Source organism: Scardinius erythrophthalmus (assembly GCF_964197995.2).
Source record: "Scardinius erythrophthalmus genome assembly, chromosome: 22".
In the NCBI taxonomy this organism is placed as follows: domain Eukaryota; kingdom Metazoa; phylum Chordata; class Actinopteri; order Cypriniformes; family Leuciscidae; genus Scardinius; species Scardinius erythrophthalmus.
The window spans coordinates 3,468,031-3,480,127 of NC_138242.1; the positions used below are offsets into that span (position 1 = coordinate 3,468,031).

The 12,097-nt window shown below is 43.1% G+C and overlaps 1 protein-coding gene across 5 annotated transcripts in view; it reads right to left on the minus strand.

The window, feature by feature from the left end:
• Positions 1–1,054: 1,054 nt before the first annotated feature.
• Positions 1,055–12,097, minus strand: part of rreb1a (ras responsive element binding protein 1a) — a 63,541-nt gene continuing 52,498 nt past the window's right edge. For all 5 annotated transcript variants that reach the window (XM_081352199.1, XM_081352195.1, XM_081352198.1 and 2 more), the window contains 5 exons: positions 10,023–10,212; positions 7,360–9,910; positions 7,097–7,261; positions 6,200–6,970; positions 1,055–4,351 (listed from right to left, as the gene is read on the minus strand). In XM_081352199.1, the coding sequence (XP_081208325.1) occupies positions 3,858–4,351; positions 6,200–6,970; positions 7,097–7,261; positions 7,360–9,910; positions 10,023–10,212 (4,171 nt within the window). In that variant the 3' untranslated portion in view covers positions 1,055–3,857. The remainder of the gene's footprint in view (positions 4,352–6,199; positions 6,971–7,096; positions 7,262–7,359; positions 9,911–10,022; positions 10,213–12,097) is intronic.

Here is a 12,097-nt window from a genome sequence, read left to right on the forward strand (position 1 = left end):
CTAGGTGTATATGACATTCTTCTTTCAGACGAATACAATCAGAGTCATATATAAAAAAATGTCCTGGCTCTTCCAAGCTTTATAATGGGAGTGAATGGGTTTTTTGTTTTTGTAAGTCCATCAAAGCGCATCCATCCCTGATAAGAGTGCTCTACGCGGCTCTGGCGGGTTAATAAAGGCCTTCTGAAGCAAAGCGATGCGATCGTGTAAGAAAAATATTCATATTTAAAACTTCATCGACTAAAATAACTAGCATCTGGCAGACGGCCGTATGCATCGATTTACGGCGAAAGAGTAGGCTAACTCTTGAACTTGACGCACAACGTAATGACGAACGCGGTTGCCCAGCCCTGTTTGTTTGAAACGCGAGAGGCGTCTCCTACATCCTACGTCATACATCGTCAAGCGTTACTCTTTTGGCGTAAGTCGACTTGCTTACGGCCGTCTGCCGGATGCTAGTTATTTTAGTCGATAAAGTTTTAAATATGAATATTTTTCTTACATGAACGCATCGCTTCAGAAGTGCCTTTATAAACCCCTGGAGCCGTTTCGAGCACTTTAATCAGGGATGGATGCGCTTTGATGGACTTCCAAAAACAAAAACCCATTCACTCCCATTATAAAGCTTGGAAGAGCCATTGTATTCGTCTGAAATAAGAATGTCACATACACCTAGGATGGCTTCATGGTGAGTAAATCATTGGCTAATTTTCATTTTTGGGTGAACTATCCCTTTAAGGTCTATTTGCATGGTGTGGTTACAGCATCTACCACTGAAGCCAACCAGCCAATCCTTGGTGTGGATGCAACATGCAAAATTCCTGGAAACAGTACCTGTGTCCGATATGCCTAATCCCCTACTTTACAGTAAACATTACATGAGAAGCATGTAATTCACAATATTACTATTCATTAAACATTTGGGTACTATTTCCACAGGGATTCTGAAGTGCACATCCATTGGACACTTTTCTATCCCGTGAGGTCGTGAATGGCAGTGAAGGAACACAACATATAACAAATCCAACATGGCAAATGTGGTCCGTCTGGATTCACTGCACACATTCAGACTATATTTAATGGTTGTGAAGTTCGTTCCACATCAAATGTAGTACCAACTTAATATGACAGCATGCGATTTTGGATGTACTTCTTTCTGGACAAATGGGTTGAGAAAAATGTATAGGCCTTTATTGCTTGCCAAAAACAAAAGCTTGAAAAGCCCAGTAAAATTCTGGACTGAAGAACACAAAATGATGCATTAAATGGGCAACAACACTGCCTGATCGTCTTTTCATTAATATATCTTTATTGCTTGAATAGTTTTGATACAGAACAGCTTAAATTTCTGATTCTGAAGCACTCATTCGGAGAACAAGAGTAGTGTACCAAAAATGTTCTGGTGATTCTGGTTCCATTCAAGTCCAGTAGAATTATTTTTGGGGATGTAGCAGCGACACGAAACTCCCTTTTACATCGGTCAACACGTCAAACAGTGACAGCTCTCCATTCTTCCAAAGAGACAGGGAGGATTAAAACAAGAAAAGAAAGAAAAACAGGGGAAAAGGTGAACATATCTTGTAGAAAACCTAAGAGTGGAATGTGGATTTGATAACTCCACCCTGTTGATTTGAATTCACAGTCAAGTGCTAAAAAAAGTAGTGATTGACGATTTAATATATTCAGAAATCATAGGTGAAGAACAATTTTGCAAGGAAAATTATGATTTGAGAAAGCCTTTTGTACGAACCCTGAGAGTGAGACAGAGCGAGGCGGCTGGTGGGGCAAAAAGAAGAAGAAAAAATAAAATAAAACATTTATAACTCAACAACATAAAAGGTTATCATGCAAACCTACCCTACAGATTCACCCATAGCAGAATAACAGTAAATTTCACAGTTTTATACTTAAAAGAATATATCAATGAAAACAACTTCTCTGTCAAACTGAAATAATCATCATCATTATCATCATCATCATCATCATTATAATAATATAATAAAGATAACAGAAACAGACCACACATTCTACAAAAAAAAACAAAAAAACAATGCATACAAAGGTCTACATAAAGCTTTCAGATCAAAAGTGATTTTTATCATCAAGAACCCAGATCAAAACTGGGATGCTAAGTATTGAATTTGAATCATTTTTTTACGCAGCATAATTGTGTTAATACATGGCTTCTCCACATTTACTTCACCTGCACTGGGTCATAATAAATACATTAAAAACAGTCTGTGAGCATTCTTACCAGAAAACCAACCACTTCCACGCACAACCAACACAAAACACACTCACATGAACCCAGGAAAAGGCATCGGGAGAAGCAGAAGTCCCGGAATACACAGATTGAGAAAGCGATTGCAATTGCATTCAAGTTCATCCAATACTACAAGTCTCCTGCCTGAGCAGAGATGTTAGATATTCACCACTAGGGGGCGCACACAACCTGATTTCCAATCAGGGGCAAATTCTCTCTCCATTGCCACAATCGGTTCAATATTCCTTTTCACTCATTTGCCTTCTTATATCATCCTGCAGGTCAACAGTTATTCGTTTGCTAGACGGTTGCTCCAGGAAATCAGAAGACCTATATTTGAAGACGCTTACCAGTCCATGCGATTTCAAACAGTCTTCATGCCCTTTGAGGTTTGCTTTGTTTGTGTCTGAGGTTTTTTTACAACATGAGTTCATAAAACTGAGAGGTCAAAGAGATCCAACACTACAAAAGAACGTGTGATTGACATGGGGTCCTCCTAGTTGAGGCACATCCCGACAGGAGGCAGCAGGGCGACAGGGTTCAAGTACACCATGAAGTTTAGTTCATGAGCCCGGCAGAAAGTGAGACGCCTCTGCCTAAAGCTCAGAAGAAAGAGTAAGGCTTAAAAAGTGATGTTTTTGGAAGACGGGTCACCCTGGAAACAGGTACACATTTCATCATTTTTGTCAAGTACATCAACTCATGGGCTTCCTGTAATTCCTTATTGTTTTTTCTTGTTGTTTTTGTGTGTGTGTGTGTGTGTTCTTAAGTTTCTGAGATAGGGCTTGAGGGACAGTAATTCACGAGGCCTTAAGTTAAAAACATGCCTTCCCTCATTAAAAAAAAACACCCCTTTTGTGCCAAAAAACAAAATGCTAATGCTAAGGACATCTGACACAATCAGCACAGCTGGACATTCATCACCTATTTTTGGGCAAACATTGCCCATATACTTTACGTCATAGCTGTTAAACACCTTTCCAAGTATGACCCTCAGATCTTTGCTGGGCTGTTTCCCCTCCCAAAGAATCTCTACGTGACAGCACCCAGAACAACAGAGCTCATTATTGTAATAAAACAATTACTCTGGAAGCCTTTGTCATTAAAGGATTTACACAAAATGGGAAACTACAGGCAAATAAAGGGAGGACAAACAGCCACGAAGAAGCCCTGTGGTGAACAAGTCGTCTTTGCGTATTCCAGTTATGCACTTGGGTGCGAGCCTCTCAGTAGAAATATCTCCTCTTGTTAGTCTCAGCCTTCGTTGAATAGGCCATAAACCTGCTTTTCATAAGACAGTTTTCACTGTCGCTGAACTGTACAAAACGATATGCAAATTTGTTCATATATTGCTTATTGTAGTTCTCTCAGGATTCCACAACAAAAAAAAAATCACAACGATCATTGTAAAATACTATAAAAATCAACTTTAGATCATGATAAATGCTGATAAAGATATAGCAAAAAAAAGTAGAAAGGCACTTGGAAACAGTCATCGCTTTTTTCACTGCAATGTACTTTTGTTATATGGCACTGCTTCTTGTTGCAGCACAATGTTTCACAACGTAAAGATAACCCAAGAAAGAGTTGCTCTTCACTTCACCCCAAGCAGTGGCGGTTCGGAGGTGGGCAAAATGTGCTCAGTAGTGGGCTGGGTGTGGATCTCCAGTAAACCTTGGATGAATCCCTCCGACGGCTCTACGTCAGATGTGTTGGATGAATCTGATGCTTGTTCCTCTGCTGAAGGTTCTTTGGGTGTTTCTGGTCCAGTCTCGGAAGTTAGTTTAAACTCTTCAGTTTCCACAGCGGGTGCACAGTCCTCTTTATCCTGTGAGGTCGGTTCCCCCTTAACAGTGTCTGTTATTTCACTTTCATTCTCAGAGGGTGGATTGGTGCTGGTGGGTGTGCACTCGCCTTCGCTAGCCGAACGCCCACTGAAGCCCTCCTCGTCGGGTCCACCTGCGGCCCCGCAAGTCGAACCATCACTATCCACTCCACGTAGTTTCTGGTGGATCCGCTGATGTCGGACCAAACTGTGCTTGAGGGTGAAGGTGCGCTCACATGTCTGACACTTGTAAGGCCTCTCACCTGGTAGAAACAAGGCATTCAAAACGTTGAGCTTTTAATAAGAAACATTGGTAATGTAATGGAAAATTTAGATTTTCATTGATTTACAGTGTTGATTTTCATTATTAATTAAGACATTGAAATAATCTTTGCTGGACTGTACGTAGTCTGCCAACATATGACTAATGTGTGTGTGTTTTTAAACACTGGGAAACAGGTGAGACATCAGGAGGAGGCAGATTGAAAAGGGCGTCCAATTTAAGACTTGTGAGTTTGTAGGAATAAACTCAGAAGAATTAGATCACTAGAAAACCTGTCCTTCTATAGATAAGAGCCGGCCTGTAAGAGACCTTGGAAAAGATATAAAGGCTCTGTTTCTTCCTCCCTCGTGGTCGCACTTGTTTCACAGACTGTACTGGTGACTTCTGTGTGGCAACTGGGCCTTCTTGCAAGAATAAATACTTTTAAAAGACAATTTGACTTCAGAAATGTCTCTTACGCAGTGATGGTTGTTTAATGAATATTTTTGCCACAACAGTAACACTTTATTTTAGTGTCCTTGTTACATGTACTTACCATAGTAATAACAGTAAATGATGCATAATTACATGCAACTAACCCTCAACCAAATCATAATCCTACCCTAACCCTATAGCAAGTACATGTAGTTAATTAATATTACTCAGTACTTAAATATATAATTACACTGCAACAATGACACCTTAAAGTCCCTGTAAAGGCAATTCTAAAAAAAAATTCTAAACACATTATAAATGTTAGAAATGTATTGCTAAATCATATTACAAAGACTGTACACTGTGAAGTACTGAATTGTGGAGTTAGACCGTTAAACAGTTTTTCACCGTTGCTGTGTTCCGGATTTTTTGGGCGGGGCTAAAACGGGGGCTCGATGACGCACTGGAGCCCCTGAGCTCCTGGACACGCCCCTACTTGATGACGCACTGGAGCCCCTTCACATCAGTTTGCCGATCGCGAGTTACTGTCAGTACTATTAGTTACTACATAACCTACAGTTTGCTAGCTAGCTATGCCTTCGTCACGGAAATGCGTATTACCTGGATGCGATCACGTACAAAACAGATCGGTGTCCTTATTTAAATTTCCGAAAAACTATCATATCAACAAGAGATGGATTAATTTTGTGAAGAGCCACCTTGATGGAGAGCTGAGGATCATCGCCAAAACCCGCCTCTTTAGTGATCATTTTACACGGGATAGTTTTATAAACTTTAGTCGGAGACAACTGGGATTCATTCACTGGTAATCCGCTGTTACTGGTGAATGTGGCCGAACCGTCTATCTCCCGCCTCGGCCTTCATCCTCCCGTCGCGCCGACAACTGGTGCCATCATCGGCAGTGCGTGCCCACCAATGAGTGTAAGTTGCCTTGTGTGCTTATGTTATAATTATAGTAGGTAGTCCAGGCTCGAACATGTATGGCTTTGTAAAACAAATTAAGCTGCTAGGAGCATCCTTTCCGACTGTAGCTGTGACAGTTGAGTGTGGTGAGTCAGTGTGAGTCGACGGCAGCGAGCTTTCCCGTGAGTGGGCGTGGTTTCAGCGCAGCCATCGGACACGCCCCCAGCGTTTGAGAGCAGAGACTACTGCTCATTTTTTCAAGATTTTGATCGCTTATTTTATGTACTTGCCGGCTCTTTTTATCATTAAAATTTGGCTGGGTGGCTAATAACACATTTTTCTGTGGTGTGACAAACTCAGAACACATACTTAATTTTGACTTTACAGGGACTTTAAAATAGTTTAACCAAAACAGTTAATTATCAAACAAGAGCTGTCAGTTCTTATGAATGATTTACCAATCTAAGTATGTTTTCAGATTTGTCTTTACCTGTGTGAGAGCGCATGTGTCTGGTGAGATCCTGAAGGCTCCAGAAACGTTTGTTGCATATATTGCACACCTTTTTCCTCTTGTCTGGCTTGCTGCCAAGTTCTTCACTTTCTCCCTCGGCACTCTTTGGTTCAGTTGCAGCTCCCTCTTCATCACTCTCTCTCTCCTTATCTTCCTCCGATCCACTCTCCACCACACTGCCCGTTCCCTCGTTCTCAGATGTGCCCTTCTTTAAGATCTCCACCTCCTCGTCTGTAACCTCTTTCTTATTTTCACAAGGCATAATTGGATCAGCCGATTTTGTGAGGCTTTGTGCAAGTCCGTTAGTTGAGTCTGATGCTTCATCCTGCTGATGAACTTTCTCATGTCTGGTAAGGGTGGCAGCGTAGCGGAAACTCTTCTTGCAACTTTTGCAGGTGAATTTGGACTCATCCTGAGGGGTTTTATCAGACATGTCACCATCTGCTGCAGGGGAGGACTGTGGCTGGTCTTTCTCAGTGATCTTGAAGTCCTTTGGCTTAGAGACAAACGTCAAGTCAAGGGTCTTATTGCTATGGGAATCACCATCCTCTTTTTCTGAGTCGCTGTGCTTCAATGACTCGAGAGCTGTTGGGTCGTCCTCCTCTTTGTGAGGAATAGGCTCTACAACAGCTGCTTCTGTCGGCTTAGCTGGTGAGGGTTTTTCAGCATCCATTGCTTCAGGCTTCTCAGGGTCTGATCTTGTGAGATCCATTGCCTCACTCACAGGAAGCTCTGTCTCAGACGTGCTCTCTAAAATATAAATTGACACATTGCACATCAGGTAATAAAGTGAAGTTTTAACCTCAATGGTTAATCAACAGTTAAAAGATACCAACGTCTATAAGCAATTTAAAGTTTGCATATTATTTTTGATACCTGCACTCTCTTGTGAGCCTTCCTCTCCGTCTTTAGACTTGGGTATTCCACCATTGCGCCTAAGCACTCGGTTGGAAACGCCATGCTTGCGTAAAAGATGTCGCTCACAGTTGGACTTGGTCGAGAAGAAGGCATCACATTGGGGACAAGGATATGGCTTCTGACCTGTTTAAGAAATTCAAAATAAAAGCAAGAAAATAAATTACACACATACTATGAGGGGTAACAGTGCTGGAGTCTGTAAAAATGTACATAAGAGTCACCTGTGTGTGTTAACATGTGGCGCTGAAGCGAACTGGCCCAAGGGAAAACTCTGGGACAAAAAGGACAAGTCATCTTTTGCACAGAATTTGAGTATGCATTCTTCTTCCCTTTGGACTGATGGGGTTGAATAGTCTGCCGGGCTGGCAAGCGTTTCTCATCTTTCACCTCTTTCTCGTCACTAGCACCTGGCTGCTGACTTTCTTTTCTTGCCAACTCAATTGTGTTAGTCTGAAGATAGGCACTAAACTTGTTCGCATCAGTGTTCGCCAACATCCTCTCAACACTTGCAAACTCCCCACTAGACTCCAAATCAATACTCGGGTCTGTGGCATTTATCACAGTTTTCTCTTTCGTTATGCTTCTGGAAGCCCTTTTCCTGGATCTCTTCTTGGAGCTCTCTACGGAGAGCTCCTCTATCAAGGTATCTGTTGACTCTTGCTTGCCATGTATATCAGAATCAGCATGAAGGCTATTAGTGTTGTCCCGTTTAAGAAGGTCAGGGGCACCAGAAACAGAGGAAATTATCTGAGCAATGGATGCCAGTGGTGGAAGCTCCTTCACAGCAGCAGAGGAAGGTTTAGGAAGCAGAGGCTTTAGACGCAAGGGTCTTCCTGCAGAATTAGTGCTACCAGTAAGGGAGGTCAAGGCTACGGGGACCTGGTAGCATCCAAGCGGTTGGGGCTTCTCATCAATGGACTTATCAGTCTGAAGAGCCTGTGCAAGGATGCTAATAGTTGAATGCTCTTTCTTAATCTCTCTTGGCAATACAGCCTCAATGTCTTGTTTAAGCTTTTTCAGAGGATTCTTAGGAATAGAGAGGTCAATGGGTTCCATGGAAGAGTCATAGGAGACAGGCTCAATTTTGATCCCGGGTGATCCACTCACACTTCCAACACTGCTGCCCCCACGACTTTTGTTAGAGAAGTCCAGAGGTTGATCCATATCCATGCTGTAGAAGTTGAGGTCTTCAACCTTGATAGGCTGCACCACAGTGCTAGGAGAAACCCCATTGTGAGGAGATGGGTTTGGGCTATTTTGGGTTGAGGCAGCTAGAAGAGTGATTATGTGCTCTTCAATATCCTGCTCTTGGACCTCTGGATGTTGTTTGAGAAGGTGATGGATACAGTTACGCTTGGCAAGGAAGGCTGCTCCACAACGCTTGCACTCAAATGGCTTTCGCTGGCAGCCATTATGTGTTCGCAAGTGAATCTGCAGGGCCCGGAAGGTCTTTAGGTCCTCCCCACAGAAGCGGCATGTAGTTTCACTAGTCCCAGCCTGCTCCAGTACATCTGCTGTGGACGTGGACGAGGTAACATACTTGATGTTTTTCTCAATCTCCCTGCGATTGTTTTTCATGTGCTTTTTGCGAAGATGGCGCTCACAGTTAGCCTTGACAGTAAATGGGTAATGACAGAGACGGCAGACATAGGGCCGCTCCCCACTGTGCGTTCTCAAATGACGGATCAATGTAGCCTTGTCTGGAGCAACATAGTCGCAGATATTGCATTGGTGGGGTAGGATGCCCAAATGATATCGCATGTGTGCCTGAAGGACACCAGAGAAAGCAAAGACCTGGTCACAAAATCGGCAGGGGTATGAGCCTTTTTGAGTTCCTCCCTTCTTTACAGTGGTCTCATCTAACTTGCCATTCTCCTGCTTGATATGTCTTTCATCCATGTCCATTGGGGTATGGGCATCTCCCATGCAGTCTGCCTCCATTTGTATCCTCTCTGCAGAAGCTTGGTTGTTGGCAGAAGAGGGAGAAGAAGATGAGGAGAGATCCCTTGCTGTCTTGAGAGGATGGCTGGCAGGGGGTGGGAGGCTTGGGCTGATGCAGCCCAGTGAAGCTTGCTGGGTGTTTAATAGGGGTGGTGGAGTTGAAGCTACCATACTGGTTCTGGGAGCCACCAAGGGCTTTGGCTTGAGAGGAGGCATCTGCTTGTAGCCCGACTGCACAGCACTACAGGGTGCCTTGGATAAGGGTGGGAGCGAGATTTGGTTAGGAGCAGCTGAAGCTACTTTGAGCATTTGCTGTATATCAGCTAGTTCCATGCCGGATTCACCACAAACAGGCTTCACCACCATACCACCATCTGGCTGCACCAGAAAACCTGTCTGGAAAGGCTGAAGGGACAGCAGTTTGAGAGCTTCTTGATGGGACAGTCCGTGAAGAGTCGCTGGGTCGACAAGAGACAGGTTAACCCCACCAACAAGGCCAGCCTCTTGAGGTACGGTGGACTGATTCGGATCTACATGGATAATCCGGATGCTATCTAGCTTGGCCTGCTGGATATCCTCTTCTGAGGGGGCAGGCTTGATCTGGGAGATGTGCTGCAAGCCCAGGGAGTCCATGAAGCTACTTTTCTCAGGAGTGGGAGGCTCATCTTTCATAATTAAGGGTGAAGTGGTCTCTTGGGTGCCACTTGAAGTCTCATGTGAAGCTCTGTGCAAGTCCAGAGCTGAGCTCAGAGGGAATGCCTTATCACATGTGTCACATACAAAACGATGGAATTTGCCAGTACATCGGCGGAGGTTTGTTTCACACCAAATCTGTGGGTCAAAATAAAAATGAAACTTAACAAAACTCGCATATTACAGTCGAGACAAATAACTTTTACAAACTGTGCAGATTAACCACAGAAAAGTTGACAATGGCTTTTACCTGGGCAATACGAGGGAACTTCTGGCATGAAAAGTCAATGAAAGCCAGATCATTAAAGCCAAGAGGGATGGATGGGTTATTCTGAATAAAGGGTCGTCCATTGGGGTCTGTGGGTAGCTGCTTATGGGTAGCTGCATTGTGGCGGAGCAAACTTCGGTGTGTCCGGAAAGAAATGCAGCATAAATCACATCTAGGAATAAGAATGCAAGGTGTTGATTTCAAAGATGCACCACACACATTGTTTGTATCTATTTGTAGTTAATCTGCATGTTGTATATGCATAAATTCATTCTCAATAACACACTGACATTATTACTATTATTATTATTATTTATCATTGCCCAAATTCTTCATTGCTCAAAATCTACAGTGTGCTGTGGAAACACATCCTAAACATCCAAAATATATCTAGGATTTCCTAGGTGAATTTGAAAGTTAACAGTAATCACACCCTAGCCTACAATGGCTCTCGTTCAGCGTTTATTGGGTGCTGCAAAAGACAGCTGGTTAATGTCTGTGCACTGGTCTTATCACATGTCCTGTCCCTGATCATGGTGATGACGTGTCCGTAGGGACTATAAGGAGCTTTTATCTCAGCAGACATACACAATGCAATGCAAGGCAGAGCATAGCAGCGCATCCACCTGAGAAGCATAATGAGCTAAAGTGCTAACAACAGGTTAAAGATTACTGCTTGTGAATGCTTTAATACATTTGGTCAGAGTTGCATGAGAAAATCATGTAAATCAAAATGGAGAAGCAAAATTTAGCTGTCCTGTTACAAAGAGTTCAAGCACTGTTGCATATAATTACACCAAACCATTCCCTGTCCAGGATGCTGTTGTTTCTATTGGCTATTTTGCAATGGCTTCAAACGTGGCTCATCCAATCATATTTCAGAGTTGGCTCTATTCATTGTATTATAGCATGCATGTATGGGAGTGTCTGCATTACTTGGAAGGGCTGTTTGGGTGAGACAGATAACATGTCTGTATCTTGAAAAGCATTCTTGTGTCTGTTTGTATGTGTAAGTGTGGTTATTTAGCTGCTTTTAGAACTCTTCAGAGTGGAACCCAATTCACAGCAGTCTAGATCCTCTTAACTAGCACTCTTAGCTCTTGTGATTACACAGGATTAGTGCTAAATTTGCAGCACTTCCATACAACAATAACTCTGCACTGAAACTCAGACAGGCCCTGCCAACTTCCTTTACCCAGAGCAATCCCATACAGCTATCCATTAACTAGAGGAGCTAGCCATCGGTTGGGTGATTTTAGAGGGATAGTCTACAGACTGATGTCTCCAAGGATACAGATACCACCTCACACACATGCATGCACACACACACTGCTACAGAGATGTCCTGCAGAATGCATCTTGCTGAAGTCTCCTCCTGTGTCTCATTAAATCCCCCCCCAGCCACACAACCTCTGTGGTCCCTCCCCCCTCCATTTTCCCTTCTTTCCTTTACATGCCACTTCCTTGCCTTAAGCCTGGGGGCCACATGCGGGGCGGGGGGTGGTTGGGATGGGAGGGAAGAAACCTCTTAGGCCTCTCACGAGTGGGAGGGGGACACGTCGACAGGATTACACTCATGTAGGTATGATCATTCTCAGCCAATTACATTTCAGCATAAGCAAAACAAATATAGCTTAAAGGAGAACTCCGGTCAATTTTAACATTGAGCTCATTTTTTTGTACATTTGGAGTGCTGTCAGTACAGAGAACAACGACAAAAATCGGTGTTGCCTACACCGAGTTATTCTATTTTTAAAATTTGCACCCTGTTGACTTCAATGGGGCAAGTACTAAACCTGCTTTTAGCCTCTTAACATCCTTGATGTGTTATTACAAGTGCACAGAAAATGTGCACCGAAAAACAGGATGTAAACAGGTATTTGCGCTGGCTTAAATAACATCATTTTTATACATATCTTTTACATCTACTGCAGTCAGATCCACTCGTGTTCACTCAGAAGGAATCACTCACATTTTCTGTGCACTTGTAATAACACATCAAGGATGTTAAGAGGCTAAAAGCAGGTTTAGTACTTGCCCCATTGAAGTCAACAGGG